The 22,627-nt window shown below is 42.2% G+C and overlaps 1 protein-coding gene across 2 annotated transcripts; it reads left to right on the top strand.

Annotated features, from left to right (window-relative positions):
- The first annotated feature begins 10,795 nt into the window (after window positions 1-10,795).
- tmem267 (transmembrane protein 267) lies at window positions 10,796-19,704 on the top strand. Of its 2 annotated transcripts, XM_043682189.2 has the most exons (4): window positions 10,806-10,947; window positions 15,810-15,869; window positions 16,105-16,495; window positions 18,309-19,704. In XM_043682189.2, the coding sequence occupies exons 3-4, from the start codon at window positions 16,154-16,156 to the stop codon at window positions 18,642-18,644; spliced, it is 678 nt and encodes a 225-aa protein (XP_043538124.1). In that variant the 5' UTR covers window positions 10,806-10,947; window positions 15,810-15,869; window positions 16,105-16,153; the 3' UTR covers window positions 18,645-19,704. The 2 variants fall into 2 exon arrangements, with proteins under 2 accessions (XP_043538060.1, XP_043538124.1); XM_043682125.2 differs by lacking the exon at window positions 15,810-15,869 and having other exon boundaries at window positions 10,796-10,947.
- Window positions 19,705-22,627: the final 2,923 nt, after the last annotated feature.

The following is a 22,627-nucleotide window of genomic DNA, read 5'->3' as shown; positions in this document are numbered from 1 at the left end:
TGAGGGCTGCAGATGCTGGAAATCAGAGCTGAAAATGTGTTGCTGGAAAAGTGCAGCAGGTCAGGCAGCATCCAAGGAACAGGAGAATCGACGTTTCGGACAAATGGTTTATGTATAGTCTGATACCAGGCTGGAAAAGTCATTGGGTGGAATTTTCCAGCCCCAGTAAACAAGAATTGTAACTGGGTCAACATAATTGAACGAAAATAAAAAAAAAATCACATGCACACTAATAGAATAAAGTTTTATGATCAAGTTGTTTGATCACAAAAGTTGAGTTGATTAGGTTATCTGCAAGTATTAATGACTTACTAGAAGCATAGCTTGTTGGGATTAGATTTGATTAGATTAGATTACTTAGTGTGGAAACAGGCCCTTCGGCCCAACAAGTCCACACCGACACGCCAAAGCGCAACCCACCCAGACCCATTCCCCTACATTTACCCCTTCACCTAACACTACGGGCAATTTAGAATGGCCAATTCACCTAACCTGCACATTTTTGGATTGTGGGAGGGAACCAGAGCATCTGGAGGAAACCCACACAGACACGGGGAGAATGTGCAAACTCCACACAGAGAGTCGCCCGAGGCTGGAATTAAGTGATCCTTCCCTATTAACCTCCACACAGCTGAGATATCTGACCCTTCAGATAGCCAACTATAAATAACAGGTGTGTCCTGCAAAGCTTGACGACTTCCTGGTCTTCAAGTACCTGCTGCTTTGTCTTTATAACAATTTTGTCTTCAAATGTTAATCAGAATTTTCAATTTGGAGTTAAAGTACATGCAGTGGACCTCTTGAATCGTGTACAGATTCTACCATCCCTGGTACATTCTGCCTTCTGGCATTGGCTTCCTGGATCAGGATCTCTTGTGAGGCATCTGTTTCATACAGATTACAAATTTTAAAAACGTCATTCTCCCTATTCTCTCTGTCCGTCCATAAACAGACTTTTATGTAATTTTCCTGCTTTAAACACATTTATCTCATTCCCTCTGGTGGACTTTGAATTTGAAAGAAACACAGTAATGTTGTAAGAAAGTTAAACCAGAAGTGTTTTTACCTCTCTGTCTTAGATAGGAACGAGGAGCAGCGATAAGCAATTCAGTCCCTTTTGCCTTCTCTGCTTTTTAATACTATGTGGGGGAATACTTCAAAATAGTACCATGGATCTTTCACATCCACCTGAGCAAGTACATGGGGTCTCAGTTTCATGTTTCATTAAAAAAATGGCACCTCCACCAGTAAAAACATTCCATCAGTATTCCAATAGAGTGTTAGCCTTGATTTTCTTTTTCTCTCAGGCACTAGTGTGCGACTTCAGCCAAATCCATGTATCTTGTTTGAGAGGGCTACCAACTGCAGTTTATTTATGACGATGATGTAATGCACCAATAACGTTTAACAATCTAGCAGCAGGACACATAGATCTATTCATATTATTTGAACTTGAATAGTGAGAGCAGCAAATGATTAAATGATAACTCCTGTAGATCACCACAAGAGAGGAATGTTGTAACTCATGAATCATGGGAGATTTCAAACTAAATTGATTTGTGTGTGCATATTCTACATAAACACAAGGCATCTACTTCAAGTACTCATTTGAAAGAAAGAGAAAAGGGATCAGCAATTATACTGTGGTTATATCTCCAAGAAGGAGAAGAATTTGTCTCAACTGCATTGAGAACCAAGCTGTCCATACCACACCATCAGTAGAAAAAGGTAGATGGATTCCCGCAAGTGGGGGAGCCTTGAGTTGTGAGTGTATGTTGGATAATGCATATACTGGTATCAATCACTCCAGTCTCCTGGAGCTGGCTTGATTACAATGGGGAGTAATAGGCAGTAGTAATCAGAGAGGCAAGTCCCTTTTATTAAAAAAAGGAATTATTTTCTCCTCTATTTCATGGAGTTGGTGGGTAGTGGATTTAGTTATATAGTGCAGGTAGGGGATCAGGCTTCTATCTCTGGTCATCCAGATAGTCCTGAAGCCCAAGATCAGTTCTGGTAGCCCTGTTATTGGATGGGTATTACTAAAGTGGAGAGGATTTACCAGGATATGGAGGATTTGAATTATAGAAATAGGCTGGGACCTTTTTCACTGGAGCATAGGGGGTTGAGGCGTGGCCTGAGGGACATAGGTAAGGTGAATAGCAAAGGTCTTTTCCCTAAGGCGGGGGAGTTCAAAACTAGAGAGCATATTTTAAGGTGAAAGGGAAAAGAATTAAAAAGGACATGGTGAGCGGTGGGGGCAACTTTTTTTATATACAGAGTGGTTTATGTGTGGAATGAACTGCTCAAGGAATTGGTGGATGCAGGCACAGTTACAATGTTTTAAAAAAACATGAAAATGAAAGGTTTGGTGGGATAAACTACTAGTTTAGTTTGGGAACATGGTAAGTGTGGACGAGTTGGACAAAAGAGGTCTGTTTCCATGTTGTAAGATTCTATGACTCTACATGGCAGAGCAAGCTTTGCAAGCCATGTGGTCTACTAGATTCATAGACTCAAACAGCATAGAAACAGGCACTTTAGCCTATCATGTATATGCTGACCATCAAACACCAAACTGCACTCACCCCATTTATCTGCAATTGGTCCATCGCCTACTATGTCCTGGCAATTTGAGTGCTCATCCAAATGCTGTGAATCCATCTCCCCCTAAAGCAGTATGTTCCATATTTCTACTGTCCTCTGGCTGAATTTGTTTTCTCTCAGATCTTCTATAAACCACTTGCTCCTCATCTTAAACTTATGCCCTCTTATCTTAGACACAACTGCCAGGGGAAAAGATTCTCACAATTTACACTGTCAATGCCTCTCATAATTTTTTGTATTTCATTTAGATCCTCCCTCAGTCTCCTCTCCTCAAAGAAAGACAACCCCAGACTGTCCAGTCTCCCCTCAACCGAGACTTTTCATCACAGGCCACACCTTCATCATCCTCTCCAGTGCAATCGTTCTTAGTTCTATTTCTTGTGGGGGGTTTTCTGTTCTTATAATGTGCATATGTTGAGATTAGAGACGTGAAGGACATTCCAAAACTTTGTTATACCTAGATCACACAAATATCCATCACATTAGCTCTGTTAATTTCATTTGTTTTCTTCTTATGTGGGATGTATGCATCACTGTCTGGGCTATCATTTATTGATTTTGTCTATTTGGTCTAAATCCAAATGCTGGTAATGAGGGAATTTCAGAAATCTAGGAAATAGGAACATGAGTAAGGTCCTTTGAGCATTGTGCAATTATAAGTGAACATCTCCCCTTCTAACCTGATGATAGAGAGAAGGTCATTGATGAAGCAGCTGAATGCAGTTGGACCTTCACTGCCTCAGGAATCCCTGCAGAGATGTCCTGGAGCTGAGATGATTGACCTCCAACAACCATAGCCATCTTCCTTTGTTGCAGGTATGGCTTCAACCCAGAAAAGCTTTCCCTGATTCTGTTTGACCAAAGGTGTTTGGATGCCACATACTGGTAAATGCAGTCTTTATGATAAAGGGCACTCCTCTACAATTCAACTCTTTTGTCTATGATTATACCAAGGCTGCACTGCAGTCAAGAAATGAATACTCCAAGCAGAATCCAAACTGAGCGTTAACGAGCATATGATTTCAAAGCACATGCTGCTTGATAGATCTGCTGATGATGCCTTTCATTACTTTCTTTATTGAGAATAGGGTGATGGGGTGGTAACTGACAAGATTGGATTTTTCCTGCTTTTACTGTAAAACACGCAATTGGGCAATTTTCCACATTGTCAGACAAATATCAGTTTTATAAGTGTACTGGAACCCTTGACAAGTTCTCAACCACAAGTATTCAGTACTGTTCAAAAAAACCAAAGAATTACAGATGCTGGAAATCAGAACAAAAACTGAACTTGATGGAAAAACTCAGGTGTGGCAGCATCTGTGGAGAGAAAACAGAGTTAATATTACCGATCCAGGGACCCTCCAGAACTGCGTTTTTCCTGCAATTTCTGCTTCTGTTTCTTCAGTACTGTTGCTGGAATTGTCTTGGGGCTAAATGGCCTTTACAATATCCACTGTATACCAATGCCATGATTTAAATTGGCTGAAGACTGGCATCTGTGAGGATGCCTCTGGAGGAGAATCATTCATTCAACACTTGTTGCAAAAACTTTAGCCTTTTGCACTGATGTGCTGGAATCCACATCATTGAGGATGGGGATATTTGTAGAGCTGCCTCTTTTAGTGTATTGTTTTATTGTCCACCACCACTTTTGGCTTGTATGTCACAGGACTGCATGCTTAAAACTGATGGAATCACTTATTTCTATCCAGCACCTGCTGCTTATGCTGGTTATGATGCAGTAGTCCTGTTTTGTATAGTTGACACCTAATCTGAAGGTATCCTTTATGTTGCTCTTACCAAATGATGGAGGGAAAGTCATTATTGAAGCAGCTGAAGATGGTTGGGTCTAAAAACTACCATGAACAATTACTCCAGAGATGTCCTGTAGTTGAGAATGACTGACCTCCAATAACCACAACCATCTTTTTGTTAAAAAAAAATTAAAATGATATTTTAAACAGGAGGAAGGAAGGAGTGAGGTTTTGGGAGAGACCACATGGGAGGTCAGAAAAAAGCCCTTGAGTTCATCAGAAAACCTAGCAGTAAACTTCCACAGCCAACAGTCTGCAAAAGTACAAGCATTTCTGGAAGTTGGAGTTTAGTCCAAGAAAAACAGTGAAATTACACAGCTGGCCTTATTATTGGAGTTGCTCAAAGGTGGGAGTGTCAGAATTTCATTGATCAGTTAAGTGTTTATTTTTAAGGCTTATGAGATCTGTCTCTTATTTTTAAATTATAAAACATAAGTACTAAGTTATCCTAAAGTAGTGCTTTTAGACCAGTAAGACTGCTAATTGCTGGCTCTGTAGACTAAGGTGCAGAGGTGGCCTTTGGTGCTCTTCCTGTTGGGTGTGGGAGATTGGAGAGAATTTCCACGTTCCTGAGGATTACGTCTGCATGAAGTGTGTTTGGTTGCAAATTCTATCGGATCGCGTGGATTGGTTATTGAAGCAGCAGTTAGACACCGTGCGAAATTTAAGGAACTGAGGGTTTGATGGATGCCAGTTTCAGGAAGGTAGAAAAACTGCAGATGCAGTACAGTCAAAAGGATTACCTTTTGGTGAGGTAGGCAGGTAATGCAGGAGTCTCCTCAGGCTATGCCCATCTCAAACAATTATGCTATTTTGGAAAATGTAGGGGAATGTAACACTGACTGCCAAGTTTTTGGTACTAAGACTGGCTCTATTATAATAAGGGGTATGTCAGGTTCTGTGCAATTGATTGTGATAAGGAACTCTGTCATCAGGAGCACAGATGCTTCTGCAGCCGGCAGCAGGCCATCAGAATGGTATTTCCTCCCTGATGCCAGGATCAAGGAGGTCCCGGAGTGGTTGCAGAATATTTTCAAAGGAGACAGTGACCAGCAGGAAGTTGTTGTACTCCGTACCAACGACATAGGAAGAGAAAGGGATGAGGTTCTGAAGAGAGAATGTAGGAAATTAGGAAGGAGGTTAAAAAGTATATCCTCAGGAGTAGTTACCTGGGTTACTCCCAATGCCATGTGCTAGTGAGCTTAGGAATAGGAAGATAGAGCAGATGAATACACAGCTGAGGCATGAATTCGCATTTTTGAATAATTGGAATCTCTTCTCGGCTAGAAGTTACCTGTTTAAGAAGGGTGGTTTGCACCTGATTTGGAAGGGGACCAATATCCTGGCGGGGAGATTTGCTAACGCTACTCTGGAGTGAGGAGGTTACAGAGAATGAGAGAAGAGATAAATCTGAGGCTGGTACAGTTGATAAGAGGAGCAAGTCAAATAGGGCAGGCAAGAGCAAGGCAGAGAATGAGGTAGGACTGATAAATTATATTTATTTCAATGCAAGAGGCCTGACAGGCAAGGCAGCTGAACTCAGGGCATTGTTGCGAACATGGGACTGGAATATCATAACTGTTACAGAAACGTGGTTCAGGGAAGGGCAGGGCTGGCAGTTTAATGTTCCAAGGTATAGATGCTATAGGAAGGATAGAAAGGAGAGCAAAAGAGGCGGCTGTAGGAAGGGTTGAAAGTGGGGAGCAAGAGAAGAGCGAGAGTGGAATCTTTGGTTAGGGATATTATTATGTACCTCGGGAGGATATTCCTGGGAGTATGTCCAGTAAAGTTATTTGGCTGGAACTGAGAAATAAGAAAGGATTGATCACCATATTGGGAATGTACTACAGACCTCCCAATAGTGGGAAGTTGAGAAGCAAATTAGTAAGGATGTCTCAGATATCTGTAAGAATGATAACTTAGTTGTGGACGGGGATCTTAACTTTCTAAACATACACTGAGACTGCCATAGTGTTAAGAGTTTGGATGGAAAAGAATTTAAGCATGTACAAAAAAATTGTCTTAATCAGTATGTGGATGAACGTATTAGAGAAAGAGGAAAACTTGATCTTCTGTTGGGAATACTTTGGGGCTCGTGATCATAATTCTAATAGTTTTAAAATAGTGTGGAAAAGCATAGACCTGATTAGATTAGATTACTTACAGTGTGGAAACAGGCCCTTCGGCCCAACAAGTCCACACCGCCCCGCCAAAGCGCAACCCACCCATACCCCTACATTTATCCCTTACCTAACACTACAGACAATTTAGCATGGCCAATTCACCTGACCTGCACATCTTTGGATTGTGGGAGGAAACCGGAGCACTCGGAGGAAACCCACGCAGACACGGGGAGAACATGCAAACTCCATACAGTCAGTCACCTGAGGCGGGAATTGAACCCAGGTCTCTGGCGCTGTGAGGCAGCAGTGCTAACCACTGTGCCACCGTGCCATCCACTAAAAGTTAAAGTTCTAAATTGAAGTAATTTCAATTTTGACAGTATTAGGCAAGATTGAGAAATGCTATTTGCTGGTAAAAGACAAGTAGGAAAGTGGGAGGCCTTCAACAATAAGATAACAAGAGTCCAGAGACAGTATGTTCCTGTTAGTGTGAGGAGCAAGGCTAGTAGGTGTAGAGAATGCTTGATGACTACAGAAATTTAGGCTCTGGTCAAGAAAAAGGGAGGCATATGGCAGGTATAGACAGCTGGAATCGAGTGAATCCCTTGAGTATGAGGGCAGTAGGATTATATTCAAAAGGGAAATCAGCAGGACAAAAAGGAGACATGAGATAGCTTTGACAAATAGGGCTAAGGAGAATCCAAAGGGACTTTATAAATACATTAAGGACAAAAGGGTAACTAGGGAGAGAATAGGACCCCTCAAAGATCAGGAAGGCAGGCTATGTGTGGAACCACAGGAAATGGATGAGATACTAAATGAGTACTTTGAGGCAATATTTACTGTGGAGAAGGACATGGAAGCTAGAGAACTTGGACAAATAAATAGTGATATCTTGAAAAGTGTTTATATTACAGAGGAAGAGGTGTTGGATGTTGTAAAACGCATGAAGGTGGATAAATCCCTGGGACCTGATCAGGTGTATCCCAAAACTTTGTGGGAAGCTAAAGAAGTAATTGCTGGACCCCTTGCTGAGATACTTGTATCATTAGTAGCTTCAGTTGAGGTGCCGGAAGGCTGGAGGGTGGCTAATGTCATGTCATTTAAGAAAGGTGATCAGGAAAAGCCAGGAACTACAGGTCAGTGAGCCTGACATCAGTAGTGGGTGAGTTGTTGAAGGGGATTCTGAAGGACAGGATTGATTTGATTTTGGTTCTATCGTCATGTGTTTTTCCAGTCAGAACACAGTAAAATACAACAAAAAGCATTCATTTATCTCCACAAAACAACACCAACTTGAATAATTTAAGAATAAGGATAAGAAAGGGGAAGAAAAACAAATATATCTTGGAGAGTCCATCAGTCCTGACCCAAGTTATCACCATCAACAATGCCTGTCCCACCACCCCTCCATCACCGCTTCATCACTGTCTACACTGGACCCAACCAACATCAAAGTTGCTGATCCTCAGATGTCATCTTTGCCATTGGGCCGATACTCCTCCTTCACCCCCTGTGCCAGAACAACCAGCAGCAGAGTCATGGCTTTCGCTGCTGGGCCCACCTTGCTAATGTAGCCTCTGCTGATGTAGCAGCCACCAATTCCAGCTCATGTGCTTGCTCCAGAAAAGTAAGCTCTCCTCCGCAGTGGGTCTGCACAAGGTCCATGCCCGTGGCGAGGTCATGATTTACATGTATTTAGAGATGGAAATGTGTTGCTGGAAAAGCGCAGCAGGTCAGGCAGCATCTAGGGAACAGGAGAATCGACGTTTCGGGCATTAGCCCTTCTTCAGGAATGAGGAAAGTTGGTCCAGCAGGCTAAGATAAAAGATAGGGAGGAGGGACTTGGGGGAGGGGCGTCAGAAATGTGATAGGTGGAAAGAGGTCAAGATGAGGGTGATAGGTCAGACTGGGGTGGGGGCGGAGAGGTCGGGAAGAAGATTGCAGGTTGGGAAGGCGGTGCTGAATTTGATGGATTTGACTGAGACAGGCTGGGGGGAGGGGAAATGAGGAAACTGGTGAAATCCGAGTTCATCCCTTGTGGTTGGAGGGTTCCTAGCCGGAAGATGAGGCGTTCTTCCTCCAACCGTCGTTTCGCTGTGGTCTGACGATGGAGGAGTCCAAAGACCTGCATATCCTTGGTGGAGTGGGAGGGGGAATTGAAATGTTGAGCTACAGGGTGGTAGGGTTGGTTGGTCCGGGTGTCCCAGAGGTGTTCCCTGAAACGCTCCACAAGTAGGCGGCCCGTCTCCCCAATATAGAGGAGGCCACATCGGGTGCAAAGGATGCAATAGATGATATGTGTGGAGGTACAGGTGAATCTGTGGCGGATATGGAAGTTTCCTTTGGGGCCTTGGAGGGAGGTGAGGGGGGAGGTGTGGGCGCAAGACTTGAAATGTGCCTGCAAAAAATGATAGATGTTACAGACAAATAGATAAGGTGCTGTGAGGGGAGGGGTCAAGCTAGATACGCCTGTACAAACAGTAGTTATAAGCATCTGTTTCCCGCTTCTGCAAAAACAAGAACAAACCACAATCAAGAAGTCATGAGGTCATAAGGTCATAACAAGTAAGGGAGGATATACCTAACAATGGCCCACAGCAGGATGTGGTCAAACGGCCTTGAGGCCAGAAATAAGCATTTTGTCACAGACAAGGCCGGATAAGACAAGAGATGAAAAAGAGTAATGGGCGCCGGTCTTAGAGAGGTGGGAGATGTAAACAGAGGAGGAGCAATGGGAGGAGAGAATAGGAACCAAATTACATAAATGTTGTGTACTAGTTGAATTCAGTGTGTGTGTGTGTGTGTGTGTGTGTGTCCCTACCTTGAGGACAGTGGACACCACACCCTCTTGCAAGAGTAAAATAAATGACACGACTGATTCAGATCTTGTCTCGGACTGAAATTATTGAAGTGAGTGAGCTTTGTTTCCCACAGTGTGGACTTGTTGGGCCGAAGGGCTTGTTTCCATGCTGTAGGGAATCTAATCATGAAGAAGGGTTTAGAGGAATACAGGCTAAATGCTGGCAAATGGGACTAGATTAATTTAGGATATATGGACGAGTTGGACTGAAGGGTCTGTTTCAGTGCTGTTCAACTCAATGTGTCTATGAGTTTTCTCACTGATTAATTTCAGTTGTGCTCCTGCACCTTGATATCACTGGCTGTCATTCTCAACACTTCTGCAATTCGGCTCTTTTTGTCCATATCTTAAACAAGATATTGAGGTCAGGTACTAAGTGGCCCTGATAGAACCTAAAGGTGTCAGAGAGCAGGTAGGTGCCATTTGCTCGGATTTAAGAAGACCCAATATCTAACTTTAGTCCTCACTGTGGGAGGTGATGATTGTAAAGCTATTGTACAGAACAGAAGCCAGCATATCCCATTATAAAAAAATGAAATGTTTAATCTAAGACTGTTTACTGTTTCATATCTTCATGACACTAGACTCCTTTGGCTATAAGTTCTGTTAGCATGATCTTAACCTCCACAGTCACCTGATGAAGGAGCAGCGCTATGAAAGCTAGTGCTTCCAAATAAACCTGTTGGATTATAACCTGGCGTTGTGTGATTTTTAACTTTGCATCCCAGTCCAACTTGGGCACCTCCAAGTCTTCACGTTGAGAGACAGCAACATGAGTTCCCTGGACGCTGGGATTGACAATGCCTTAGCAATGCAATTACTATGCTGTTAGTCTACCTATTGTGGAAATGTAACAATCTGAATGCCCAGATATTAATTAAACGGGTTCTATGGATGATTCCTTCTAGGAGAAAGTGAGGTCTGCAGATGCTGGAGATCAAAGTTGAAACTTTATTGCTGGAACAGCACAGCAGGTCAGGCAGCATCCAGGGAACAGGAGATTCGACGTTTCGGGCACAGGCCCTTCTTCAGGAAGAAGGGCCTGTGCCCGAAACGTCGAATCTCCTGTTCCCTGGATGCTGCCTGACCTGCTGTGCTGTTCCAGCAATAAAGTTTCAATCTATGGATGATTGACGGACACATTCCACCCGTAGCCTGAGGGCGTTGGCTTTCCCATCTGCTGATTGGTTCCATGTAACGTCAATCACATGGAGGACAAGGGTGGTCCAGGCCAATCAGCGGCGAGCATGGGCTGTGCCCGTTGGGTGTGATAGGCAGTAGTACCAACCAATCGAGTGGCAGGGGTGGGCGGAGCGTTGTCCAATCATCGCGGGGGCGGGCGGGGTGAAGCGGATAGAGCCGGTTGGAGCCGGGGCAGAGGGCTGGCGGTAGGCAGCACGGAGCCGCGGTGAAGGGGCAGGAGAAGGCTGGTGGATTACCCCCACGGTCAGCAGTGACCTGGGGAAAGGCTGTGGAAACCCGCCATGAGTGGACGCTTAACCGTCAGTTACAGAGTGGGTTCTCTGGTGGATGGAGAGATGTGAGTGCCGCTGGGGTGTCATAGTGATGAGAGTCACTGTCTGAGAGAGTCAGTCAATGGCACACAGCAGATGGTGGGAGTGGGTGTGCATCTGCTACCATCCTGTCATTATCCACATATTCCCCATAGAAATGTGTATTTCTAATGCAACGATGATGAAATCGGAGGAGGGAGGGGGTCGGTTTCTGCACAGGGCCGTTTGTAATTTTTTTCTCTCTCTCTTCATTCGTGGGAGGTTGGCGTCGACGGCTGTAACCCATCCTTAGCTTTCCCCTTCAGAAGGTGGTGGTGGTGGGCTGCCTCCTGGAACTGCTGCAGTCGGTGTGGTGCACTGTAGACAGGTGCACGAAGCTGTTTGGAGGCAGTTCCAAAATTCTGACCCAGCAACACCGAAGGAATGGCGATATTTCTCTGTGTCAGGATAGTGAGCAGCCTGAAATCCGAACTTGCAAATAGTGGTGTATCTGCTGCCCCGTGGATGGTAGGGGTGGTAGGTTTGGAAGATGCTTTCCATGGAGCATTTGTGAATTTCTACACTGTATCTTGTACATAGTATGGCTACTGAACATTGTTGGTGAAGGGTGTAGATTTAGCAAGAGGATTTAGTATTAAGGTAAGGATGTCTTGCTGCAGTTATGCAGGACCTTGGTGAGGCTGCACCTTGAATATTGTGTGCAATTTTGGTCTTTAAGTCTGAGGAAGGATGTTCTCACTATTGGGGAAGTCCAGCGAAGCTTCAGCAGACTGATGCCTGAGCTGGCAAAACTGACATATGGGGAAAGACTGGACTTCAGAAGAATGAGGTGGAGTCTGATAGAAACATATAAAATCCTGATAAAACTGAACAGGCTAGATGTGCGAAGAATGTTCCTGATGTTGGAAAGTTCAGAACTAGAGGTCACAGTCTAAGAATAAGGGGTAAGCCATTCCAAACTGAGATGAAGAATTTCTTTACTCAGAGTTGTGAATCTGTGGAATTTTGTCTCCCAGGAAGCAGTTGGGGCCAACTCATTAGATATATTCAAGAGGGAGCTGGATGTCGCCGTTGCGGCTAAAGGGATCAAGGTGTATGGAGAAAAAGTGGGAGTGGGATACAGTGATTGCATGATCACATTGAATGTGGTGCAGGCTCAAAGGGCCAATGGCCTACTCCACCTATTTTCTATCATCTCACAGCGCCAGGGACCCAGTTTTGTTTCCATGCTTGGGTGACTGTATGGGATTTTATGTTCTTCCCATGTCTGGGTGAGTTTCCTTCTGTGTCCTGGTTTCCTCCCACAGTCCAAAGATGTGTAGGTTAGATGGATTAGCTGTGGGAGATGCAGGGTTTACAGGGATTTGTTAAGTGGATGGATGCTCTTCAGAGGGTCAGTGTGGACTCAACGAGCCAAAAGGCTTGCTTCCACACTATAGGGCTTCTATGATAGTGAGGAATTCAGTGTTAATGCCTTTGAATGCCAAGGGCAGCAATTAGATTCTGTCTTGTTGGAATTAGTGATAACCTGACATTTGTGTGCTGTAAATGTAACTTGCCACTTGTCAGCCCAAATCTGGATACTGCCAGGTCTTGCTGCATTTGGATGTGTATCTTCTGGTTCCCATAAGAAATTATTACATGTGCACACTGTTTATCCTTTGAAACAATGATGACCAATTTTGTCAGCTGTGATGTTTCATAGTATTCCAACTGATACACTGCTATAAGGCTAATTTGTGTCCAGAAATTGCTGCAAATAGGATATTGTACTATAGTTTTTTAAAACCAATTCATGGGATGTAGCTGTTGCTGGGCGTTTATTAAGAGTTAATAACATTGCTTTGGTCTGAAGCCACATGTAGTGACTTTCCCAAAGTACATTATTGTAAAAAAAATCCATCTAGTTTACTAATGGTGGCATCGTTATCATTGGACTACCTTTTTACTCCAGAATGGTATTGAATTCAAATTTGCTGTCTGTCTTGGTGGGATCTGTGGAACAGTCCTTTACTTACAGCAGCACCATCTGGCCAAGATTGGCCTTATAGCAATCACCTATATATCCATCGGAACCCTATCAATCACTGCAGATGATGAAATTGGTCGAAGGGTAAATGGATGTAACTCTGAAGATGGACAAGGGAGATCTAGTGGATGTAGTGTACCTGAACTTTCAGAAAGCCTTTGATAAAGTCCCACAACGGAGGTTAGTGAACAAAATTAGGTCTCATGGTATTGGGGCAAAGTACTGACTTGGATTGAAAATTGGTTGGCTGACAGGAAACAGTAGTGATAAATGGCTCCCTTTCGGAATGGCAGGCTATTAATGATATAGAAGATGGTATTAATAGTAACATTAGCAAATTTGCTGATGATACAAAGCTGGGTGGCAGGGTGAAATGTGAGAAGGATGTTAGGAGATTACGGGGTGACCTGGACAGGTTAGGTTAGTGGACCGACGCATGGCAGATGCAGTTTAATGTGGATAAATGTATGGTTGTCAACTTTGGTGGCAAGAACAGGAAGGCAGATTACTACCTAAATGGAGTCAAGTTAGGTAAAGGGGCAGTACAAAGAGATCTGGGTGTTCTTGTACACCAGTCAATGAAGGCAAGCATGCAGGTACAGTAGGTAGTGAAGAAAGCTAATAGCATGCTGGCCTTCATAACAAGAGGGATTGAGTATAGAAGCAAAGAGGTTCTTCTGCAGCTGTACAGGGCCCTGGTGAGACCGCACTTGGAATATTGTGTGCAGTTCTGGTCTCCAAATTTGAGGAAAGACATTCTAGCTATTGGGGGAGTACAGCGTAGGTTCACGAGGTCAATTCTTGGAATGGCGGGACTATCTTATGTTGGAAGATTGGAGCGACTGGGCTTGTATACCCTTGAGTTTAGAAGACCTGAGAGGGGATCTGATTGAGACGTATAAGATTATTAAAGGATTGGACACTCTGGAGGTAGGAAACATGTTTCCGCTGATGGGTGAGTCCTGAACCAGAGGACACAGCTTAAAAATAAGGGGTAAGCCATTTAGGACAGAGATGAGGGGAAACTTCTTCACCCAGAGAGTGGTGTGTGTGTGGAATGCTCTGCCCCAGAAGGCAGTGGAGGCCCAATCTCTGGATTTGTTTAAGAAAGAGTTGGATAGAGCGCTCAAGGATAGTGGAATCAAGGGTTATGGAGATAAGGCAGGAACAGGATACTGATTGAGGATGATCAGCCATGATCATAATGAATGGTTGTGCAGGCTCGAAGGGTAGAATGGCCTACTCCTGCACCTATTGTCTGTGTGTGTGTGTGTAATAAGCAAATTGAAGAATAACTAAAAATCAAGGGACAAAAGGAATAAAAACTTTAATAATTGCTATCGCTACAGAAAAGGTACTGAGAAAACTAATGGGCTAAAGACTCCCCAAAACCTGTCCATGATCTACAAGATGTAAGTCAGGAATGCAGTGAGCGTTTCCTCACATGCCTGGATGAATGCAGCTGCACCAGCAATCAAGATGTTTGACATGATTCTCAACAAAGCATCCCACTTGATTGGGACAGTCTTTGCAAACATTTGATCGCTCTATCACTGATACACAGGTCTGACTTTAGAGTCGCTGAGTAAAAATCCTGGAATTCCCACCCTAACGGCATAATACTTGTGCTTTCATCAAATGGACTGCAGCAGAATGAGAAAGCAGCTCACAACAACCACCTCAAAGGCACCATGGAATGGGCAATAAATGCTGGCCCAACCCACAATGCACACATCCCATGAGTGAATAACAAAAACATTGAATTGAACTTTTGGGGCAATTTAGATTTTCAAAGGCATTTGATAAGGTGCCACAAAAGACTATTGCACAGGATATGAGTTTGTTGAGATTGATTGATTGGAATGTCAGATACATGGGTCAATTTCAGGTTGGCAATAAATGGAAAGCCACATGGATTATTACTGGAGCATCGACCACTTATATTCTATGTAATGACTGGGATGAGGTAACCGATGATATCGGAGGCAAACTTGGTGGTGGTTGGAAAGTAAGTTCTGAGCCGACAAAGCTATATAGATGGGTTTAATGATTGGGTACATAGTTGGCAGATGGAATATAATGTGGGAAAATCTGAGGTTGTCCACAGATTAGTAGGAAAAATAGAAAAGCAAAGTATTATTTCACTGGTAACACACGGCAAAATGCTACTGGTACAAGGATAGCCAGGTGTGCTCCTGAATGAAACTTTAAAAAAATTAGCATGCAGGTACAGTAAGTAATTAGGAATGCAAATAGAATGTTGTAAGGCTTTGTGGAATATATATGTAGGAATGGCTTACTGTAACGATATAGTGTCCTTAACAGGATTCCAATAAAGTTATTGTGAATATTTTTTTTAATCGCACTAGTCTATCAGTTTTAATTATTGCTTTCTTCAATTCCTGAATGATCTGTAAGAGCCAAAGGTAATTTTGGATCATTGCGCAAGTTTAGGTGCCTGACTCAGGCTGGTGTAAAAGGTGATGTTTTTCTGAATATCAACTATAGGTTTTTCCATGTGTGTAGAGATGTTGATGGGATGAACGGAATTCTTCAGAATGCTTCACATTACTGCTTTTTGCACTGAATTTGAAGCTCTTTGTTTGAAAAGCTTCATTAAAATCAGGTTACTGCTTTAGATGTGAAACGTAACCAATAAAATCATTGACCATCCATGCAGCCAATTGCAAGTAGGGGTGTCACCCCATCTCCCACAGGACCCCTTACTCTCTCCTCGCCTGATTCTTTGACAGCCTCTGACCACCCATAACTGGATCCTTGAACCAATTAGTCATCCTGTTAGTCTTTTAAGTAACCAATAATCAGTAAGTATTATCATTGATCTCGATTTCTTTCCAGAATATAGTCACTGGGATCTAGATAATGGGAAGCACTTACTCAATCTGCGCAAATCAGGAGGTAAACATTTCTATGTATGAATTCTGAATAGATTGATTAAATATTTAATCAAAGAATTTTTTTCTTTGAATTGTTCTACATTTGCAGAAATGATCCTGCCAGGTTTGTGCACGATCCCAACGTTTCCAAACCTTGCAACCAATACCATGAAGCTACTTCTCCTTCTGTTGTAACTTTGAAACTAACAGTAACAAAATGTGTTCTAGTAACAACATATGTTCTGTTCTTACTCCAGAATGAGGAATGCTGATGTAACATACCATGGATGATACTTGCGTTGTACAATGTTCACGTCAAAACAGTCCACAATTACAATGGCAACGGAGACAGAAAATGCACGTGCTCTACTTAAAACATTCAGTACAGCATCGGTTATCTCGAGCGTAGGCCTAGGAATTTTCTGCTTCATATCGGATCAATGCTTACAACTTTCTTTAATACAGAACAATTACTGGCTTAGGGCTATTTCAGACAATGCAGTACATGGTGTTATTGGACTGTGGTCTTGGGCCATTGTGATTGGATTGAGAAAGAAGAGTGATTTTTATGAAGTACTTCTTGCTGGATTTCTATCTTCCGTGATTGATGTTGATCACTTTCTTGCAGCTGGATCCATGTCTCTCAAGGTAAGAATATACACATCTGGCTCTTGTTTCTTCTACATTTCAAAAGTGTACTTTATTCAACAGTGCATCAATTTTAAATTGGGGAAAAGTTGTGGAAAGATTTTTAATTTATGATGACATTCACTTAGCTTTATAACTAGTCAAAATAACAGAGACACTATCATGTCATCTATGAACATTCCTCTAATCTATAAACTGAAAAGCAAAGTCATAAACTTTTAGGCCTTTGAGATTTTTCCTTCTACTTGTTGGTGAAAGAATGCTAATTATGAAATGCTTCAGAAACAGAGCTTATTTTTAACAAAGTGGCCTTTTCAGTCACCCAGCGAATTAAGCAAATGGGTAGCTGAACATTATAGACCAGATCTTCAGAGTAGTTTTTATTTGTTCTTGGGATGTGAATACCCTGTCAAGGTCAGGATTTGTCGCCCATCTCTAATTTGAGAATCTGGTGGTGAACCACTGCAATCTGTGGTTAAGATGTGCCCGTCATGCTGTTAGAAAGGGTGCTTTAGGAATTTTTCTAATGATCGTGAAGGTACAGCAACATAGTTCCGAAACACGGTGGAGTTTGGTTTTGAGGGTAACTTGCAGGTAGTACTGCTGCTATTACATCTTCCCTTCTAGGTGGTACAGGTTGGGGATTTGGTGGACGTTCTCGAAGAAGCTTTGGCGAGTTGCTGCAGTGCATCTTCTGGATGGTATGCACAGCTACCACTGTTTGTGGTTGAAGGTGTGAGTCTTTCAGGAGGCAGCGAGGGTGCTCATCACACATTCTGATTTATCTTGTTTGGTGTTGAGATTCTGGAGAGCTTTTGGATTTGGACACTGTCTGGCTATGTTACACTTTCTGTATATCTGAAATGAGAAAGTCACAATAGAAAGTCGAGAGGAGAGAGGTAGAAGTCCAGCATTGTTTTTTTTCCTGCTTGTAAATCAAAAGATTTATAAGGGGAGGCAGTAGCACTGTGACAATGTCACTGGAATACTAATCCAGAACTGCAGGCTAATGTTTTAGGGGCATAGGTTTGAATCCCATCATGGTAGATTGTGAAATTTTAAATTCCAATAACATCTGAAATAAAAGTCTAGCATAATGGTGACTCTCATCACTGTTTTAAAAACTGATCTGTTCCACTATAGTGAAGATGATGTACATGTGACTTCAGGTCCACAGCAATGTGATTAACTCTTAAACTAACTTCGGGATAATTAGAGATGAACAGTAAATGTTGGCTGGTTCAAGGTTTTTAAGAGTATGGGATGTGGGGAAAGCTAATTGTGTGCAAATTTTGGTATTTGTTGTGCATATCCTCTCTTCCAATGATCATGACACTGTTGGTTGATCACACAACAACTGGTCAATTTTGGGAAAGAAAACTTGCCACCCTCACCCAGTGTGGCTGAGGTGTGAACCCAGTCCTACATGCTTTAATTTAAACTGATTTCTGAAGCGGTCTAGTAAGCCTCTTAGTTTTATCAAGTTGCCAACTGGGGATGAACAATATTTACCAGCCTTGCCAGCAGGCCCACTTTCCTGATTTGTTACACTTAATTTGAGTTGTGCATTGTATGTAGTGTGACTACTTTTGAAGATGAATCAAAATTTAAATCAGTGTTTTTTGAGTCTTATCTAAACAGTTCTTTAACATGTGGATTTATGAAGAATATGAAATATTGTAATTTTTAAAATTTCCATTGAAACCTAGTGAGCTGCTTTAAAATAATTGACTTATCTTTAAAAGATCATGACATTTTCATGCTACTATTTGGACATAGAATACTGTCAGTAACTATATTTCTCTCTTTTTAGGCTGCGTTGCATCTTCCACAAAGGCCTGCACTGCACTGTTCTACAGTGATAGTCGTAGTGGCTTTTTCACTGAAACTTGCTATGTGGTTATTTAGACTTAAGGATTCTTGGTGTTTTCTGCCATGGATGGTGACCATTTCTTGGGTTTCTCATCATGTCCGTGATGGTGTCCGACATGGCCTTTGGTTTTGTCCCTTTGGAAATACAGCCCCTGTGCCATATTGGACTTACATAGCAATTACAGCCTCGTTCCCTCACCTTTGCTCTGTTCTTATGTACGTGACTGGTACTAGAGAAACAATGTCCATGTCCCATGGAATTGCAATTGATGTATAACTGGCTATATATATTGTGATTTCTTGTTTAAGCTTACCACACTGAGTTGGATGTATTTTAATTTACTAACTACTGACCAACATTTTTGTGAATTTACTTGTGTATCAGCAATATGCTGTGTATAATGTTTTAAGATATAGCCTTGTTCTCCGATAAGCAGCTAGAGTTTTTAGAATTTTACATTTTCCCCACAGTTTCTGTTGTAACGTGATTAATGGCTTACACAAAACTGTAGCTGTCTCAGTTAACTGAAGTGCAAATGTATTGTGATTGAAGGTTAGAATGAGATAAAGTTTATTATTTAAGGTACTCAGTTTGATTGTGCTAGTTTTGAAGTGAGTTTGTTGAAAAAAGATGAAAAATTGTTGTATCATCCGCCATCAATGTGCCAAATAGGAAAATAAGTGATGTGGTAATTTATGTACAATTGATCTCTTAACAGAATGAACACCTTTGCTTAAACATTGCTAAAGGAGACAGGAAGTTGAAACATTTTTATTTTATACTGCTCAGAACAAGGATGCAAGAAACAGACTTGGGGAGAAAAGGGACAGTATTATATAGAGCGTGAGAAGAGAATGCTGATCGATTTTTGCTATAATTGGCATAGAGATGCAGCAAGAACAGTTAACCATAAATCTTAATTCTCAGACTAGACATGTAGATTCTGATTGGTGTGAGTACTAGCACGGAGGTGAAACAGAGATTGGCTGTCCCCCATGATCCCTTTATGAAAGAGTGCAAATATGTACAAATTCCTTTTGCCTGCATTGGCTTCCAGTCTAACTCGCCCGTGGAAGCTCAGAAAAGTATATCCACCATTGATGATCTCCTTGCAACTCCATGCCAAGGATGGCCTAACCCTTTTCTCATTCATAATAAAATGATGTATTTTTTTCCCCAAGTCTGTTTTCTTTTCTTGTCTCCTTTTGGCAATGTTTAAGTTCTGTACCACGAAGCAATTGTGTTTTATGGTTACTAAATTTGTTATAATTTCAAATTAAAATGAATTTAGATAAGGGAATGTGTCTGAAACACTAAAGTCTATTCTAACAACAAACTGTTTTGAGACTGCTTTGATATTTCAAATACCTTATTGCATGTCATATTGACACTTGAAAATACACATCATTCCTTAGATGAGGCAAAATGTCATTTTGTTTCATCCGTGTCCCTAGTAAACATACTCAGGACATTTTCAATAGCTTTGACACAGCAAATAGCTTAAGTCAAATTCCAAGATAATAGACAACCTGAACAGAAGGCAGATTCAATCGAGACATCCTCGAGGCTACTAAATTATCATCTGAAAAGGAAGATTCACAGTTGTTGTGGGATGAAGACAAAGGAAGTGACATTAAGTGAATCATTCCTCCAGAGAAATAGAATAGCCATGTTGGGACTAAATAACATGCTTCTGTGGATTCTAACCATGCTGCTATTTCTATAGCTGATTTTGCCATGTTGTTACTCAGTAGCTTACCCTTTATAAGAGTTCGTAGGAAGGTTGAAAATCCTATTTTTAAGCATGTTATAAAATTAGCATGAATTTAGAAATTATTTAAATTGTGCATTAGCATCAGAAAACAACTATAAAAGATGTAATTTGTGGGTTTGTTTTTGAGGTGTGTATGTTGCAGCATATGCATCCTGTCTACCAGCATCCTATTTCATGTCACTTTTAATGGTTTTGCTTCAACTTTTCCTATTAGAAATCCTTATCACCAGAGTTTGAAAACTCTGTGATCCAATTCAGACTCAACGTAGTGCAACATACATACTTTACCTAGAGGTGAATTGAGCTTTTCCACTCATATTTATGATGCCCATTGCTGAGATGCCATATCAATATGATTGATGCATTGATTTTGTTTTTTTTTTCTGTAATGTTTGAGTCAATGGGTGCCAGTCAATTGTTATGAACTACACAGTAATTCACAGTAACAGCACATTTTCTAAACAAATAAAATAGTGAGGCTTGGCTTTTGCTTCAAAGTGACTAAAAAGGACACACATGAGGCCTAGAGGTGTCTGGTCTTGTGCTTGATTTACTTGTCATTCAGTCTCTGTCTTTAGATTATGGGTTCCCCTCTGTGGCTGTCTTGAAACTCAGCTCTGACGATGGACGTGGTTGCAACGTCTCTGTTGTGCTGTTGGCCTGTCTGAGCTCAACCCCAACACCTTGCCAATGTGAAACAACCCGCATTCCAACTTCAGTGACCTCAGTTGAAGATTTTATGTTTCACTGCTTCCTGGTCAAGGTTCATGAACAAGAGCAGCTCAGCTAAAGGCTGGTGAGTGTGTAAATTTTTGCAAGATTCTTTATGAAGCCTATATTTTTAATGTGTCATATGCATTTAATCTATCAATGCACCATATGATGAAAGATGGCATCAAGGAGTCATATCAGAATTGGACTTGTTGAGAATCCAGGGAAAACTCTAGCTGAAATAAAACCTAGCAAAAAAGGAAGATGGTTGTAAATATTGGAGATCAATCATCTCAGGCTCCGGACAGTCTCCTCGGCCTAATCATCATCAACTATTTTATCAATGATTTTCCCTCTATAATGTTAAATTTGCAACATGATTAATACCATTCACTACTCCTCAGAAACTGAAGTACTTTGCATTCATGTACAACAAGATGTGCACAATATTAAGACATGAGATTGATGTGTTGTGAATGTTACTTGCTACTAAATAGCCAGGTATTGACCATCCCCATCAAAAGTCTGTCATCCATTGACATTCAATGGCATTACTGTCCTGACTGTCATCCTTAATGAGTATTTTGCATTGATATTCACAAAGGAGAATGACATGCATGATAAGATTAGGGAGTGGTATGTTGATATTCTAGGGCAAATCAATATTAAGGAGGTGGTTATGGGAGTTTGGAAATAGTAAGGTAGTTAGAACCCTGGGGACTTATGAGGAGACAGAGCAAGGCAAGGGAGGAGATTGCTGGAGCTTTGACATAAAGCTCTGTATCCACTTCAGCTGCATGTGACGTCCCAGACTACTGAGAATAGCCAATATTGTTCATTTAGGAAGGGCAGCAGGGATAATCCAGGAAATTATAAACTGGTGTGCCATACACCAGTGATAGGGAAATTATTGGAGAAGACTCTTAGGGACAGGATTTAATCACATTTAGAGAAGAATAGACTTAGTATGGCTTTAAGGAGAAAGTGAGGTCTGCAGATGCTGGAGATCAGAGCTGAAAATGTGTTGCTGGAAAAGCGCAGCAGGTCAGGCAGCATCCAGGGAACAGGAGAATCGACGTTTCGGGCATAAGCCCTTCTTCAGGAATGAGGAAAGTTTGTCCAGCAGGCTAAGATAAAAGGTAGGGAGGAGGGACTTGGGGGAGGGGCATCGGAAATGTGATAGGTGGAAAGCGGTCAAGGTGAGGGTGATAAGTCAGACTGGGGTGGGGGCGGAGAGGTTAGGAAGGCGGTGCTGAATTTGATGGATTTGACTGAGACAGGGTGGGGGGAGGGGAAATGAGGAAACTGGTGAAATCCGAGTTCATCCCTTGTGGTTGGAGGGTTCCTAGGCGGAAGATGAGGCATTCTTCCTCCAACCGTCGTTTTGTTGTGGTCTGACGATGGAGGAGTCCAAAGACCTGCATATCCTTGGTGGAGTGGGAGGGGGAATTGAAATGTTGAGCCACAGGGTGGTTGGGTTGGTTGGTCCGGGTGTCCCAGAGGTGTTCTCTGAAACGCTCCGCAAGTAGTTTGGCGCACCGACCTCTACACCGCTGAGGCCAAATGCCAGCTCGCAGATACCTCCTCCTACTGCCCCCTTGACCATGACCCCAACCCCCACCACCAAACCATCATCTCCCAGACCGTCCATAACCTCAGCACCTCGGGGGATCTCCCATCCACCGCCTCCAACCTCATAGTCCCACAACCCCGCACCGCCCGCTTCTACCTCCTGCTCAAAATCCACAAACTTGACTGCCCCGGCCGACCCATT

The sequence above is a fragment of the Chiloscyllium plagiosum genome, unplaced genomic scaffold, assembly GCF_037043375.1.
Source record: "Chiloscyllium plagiosum isolate Xiang-an unplaced genomic scaffold, Cpla_swu_hap1 HiC_scaffold_1, whole genome shotgun sequence".
Lineage (NCBI taxonomy): Eukaryota > Metazoa > Chordata > Chondrichthyes > Orectolobiformes > Hemiscylliidae > Chiloscyllium > Chiloscyllium plagiosum.
This window is presented reverse-complemented; position numbering and strand designations above follow the sequence as displayed.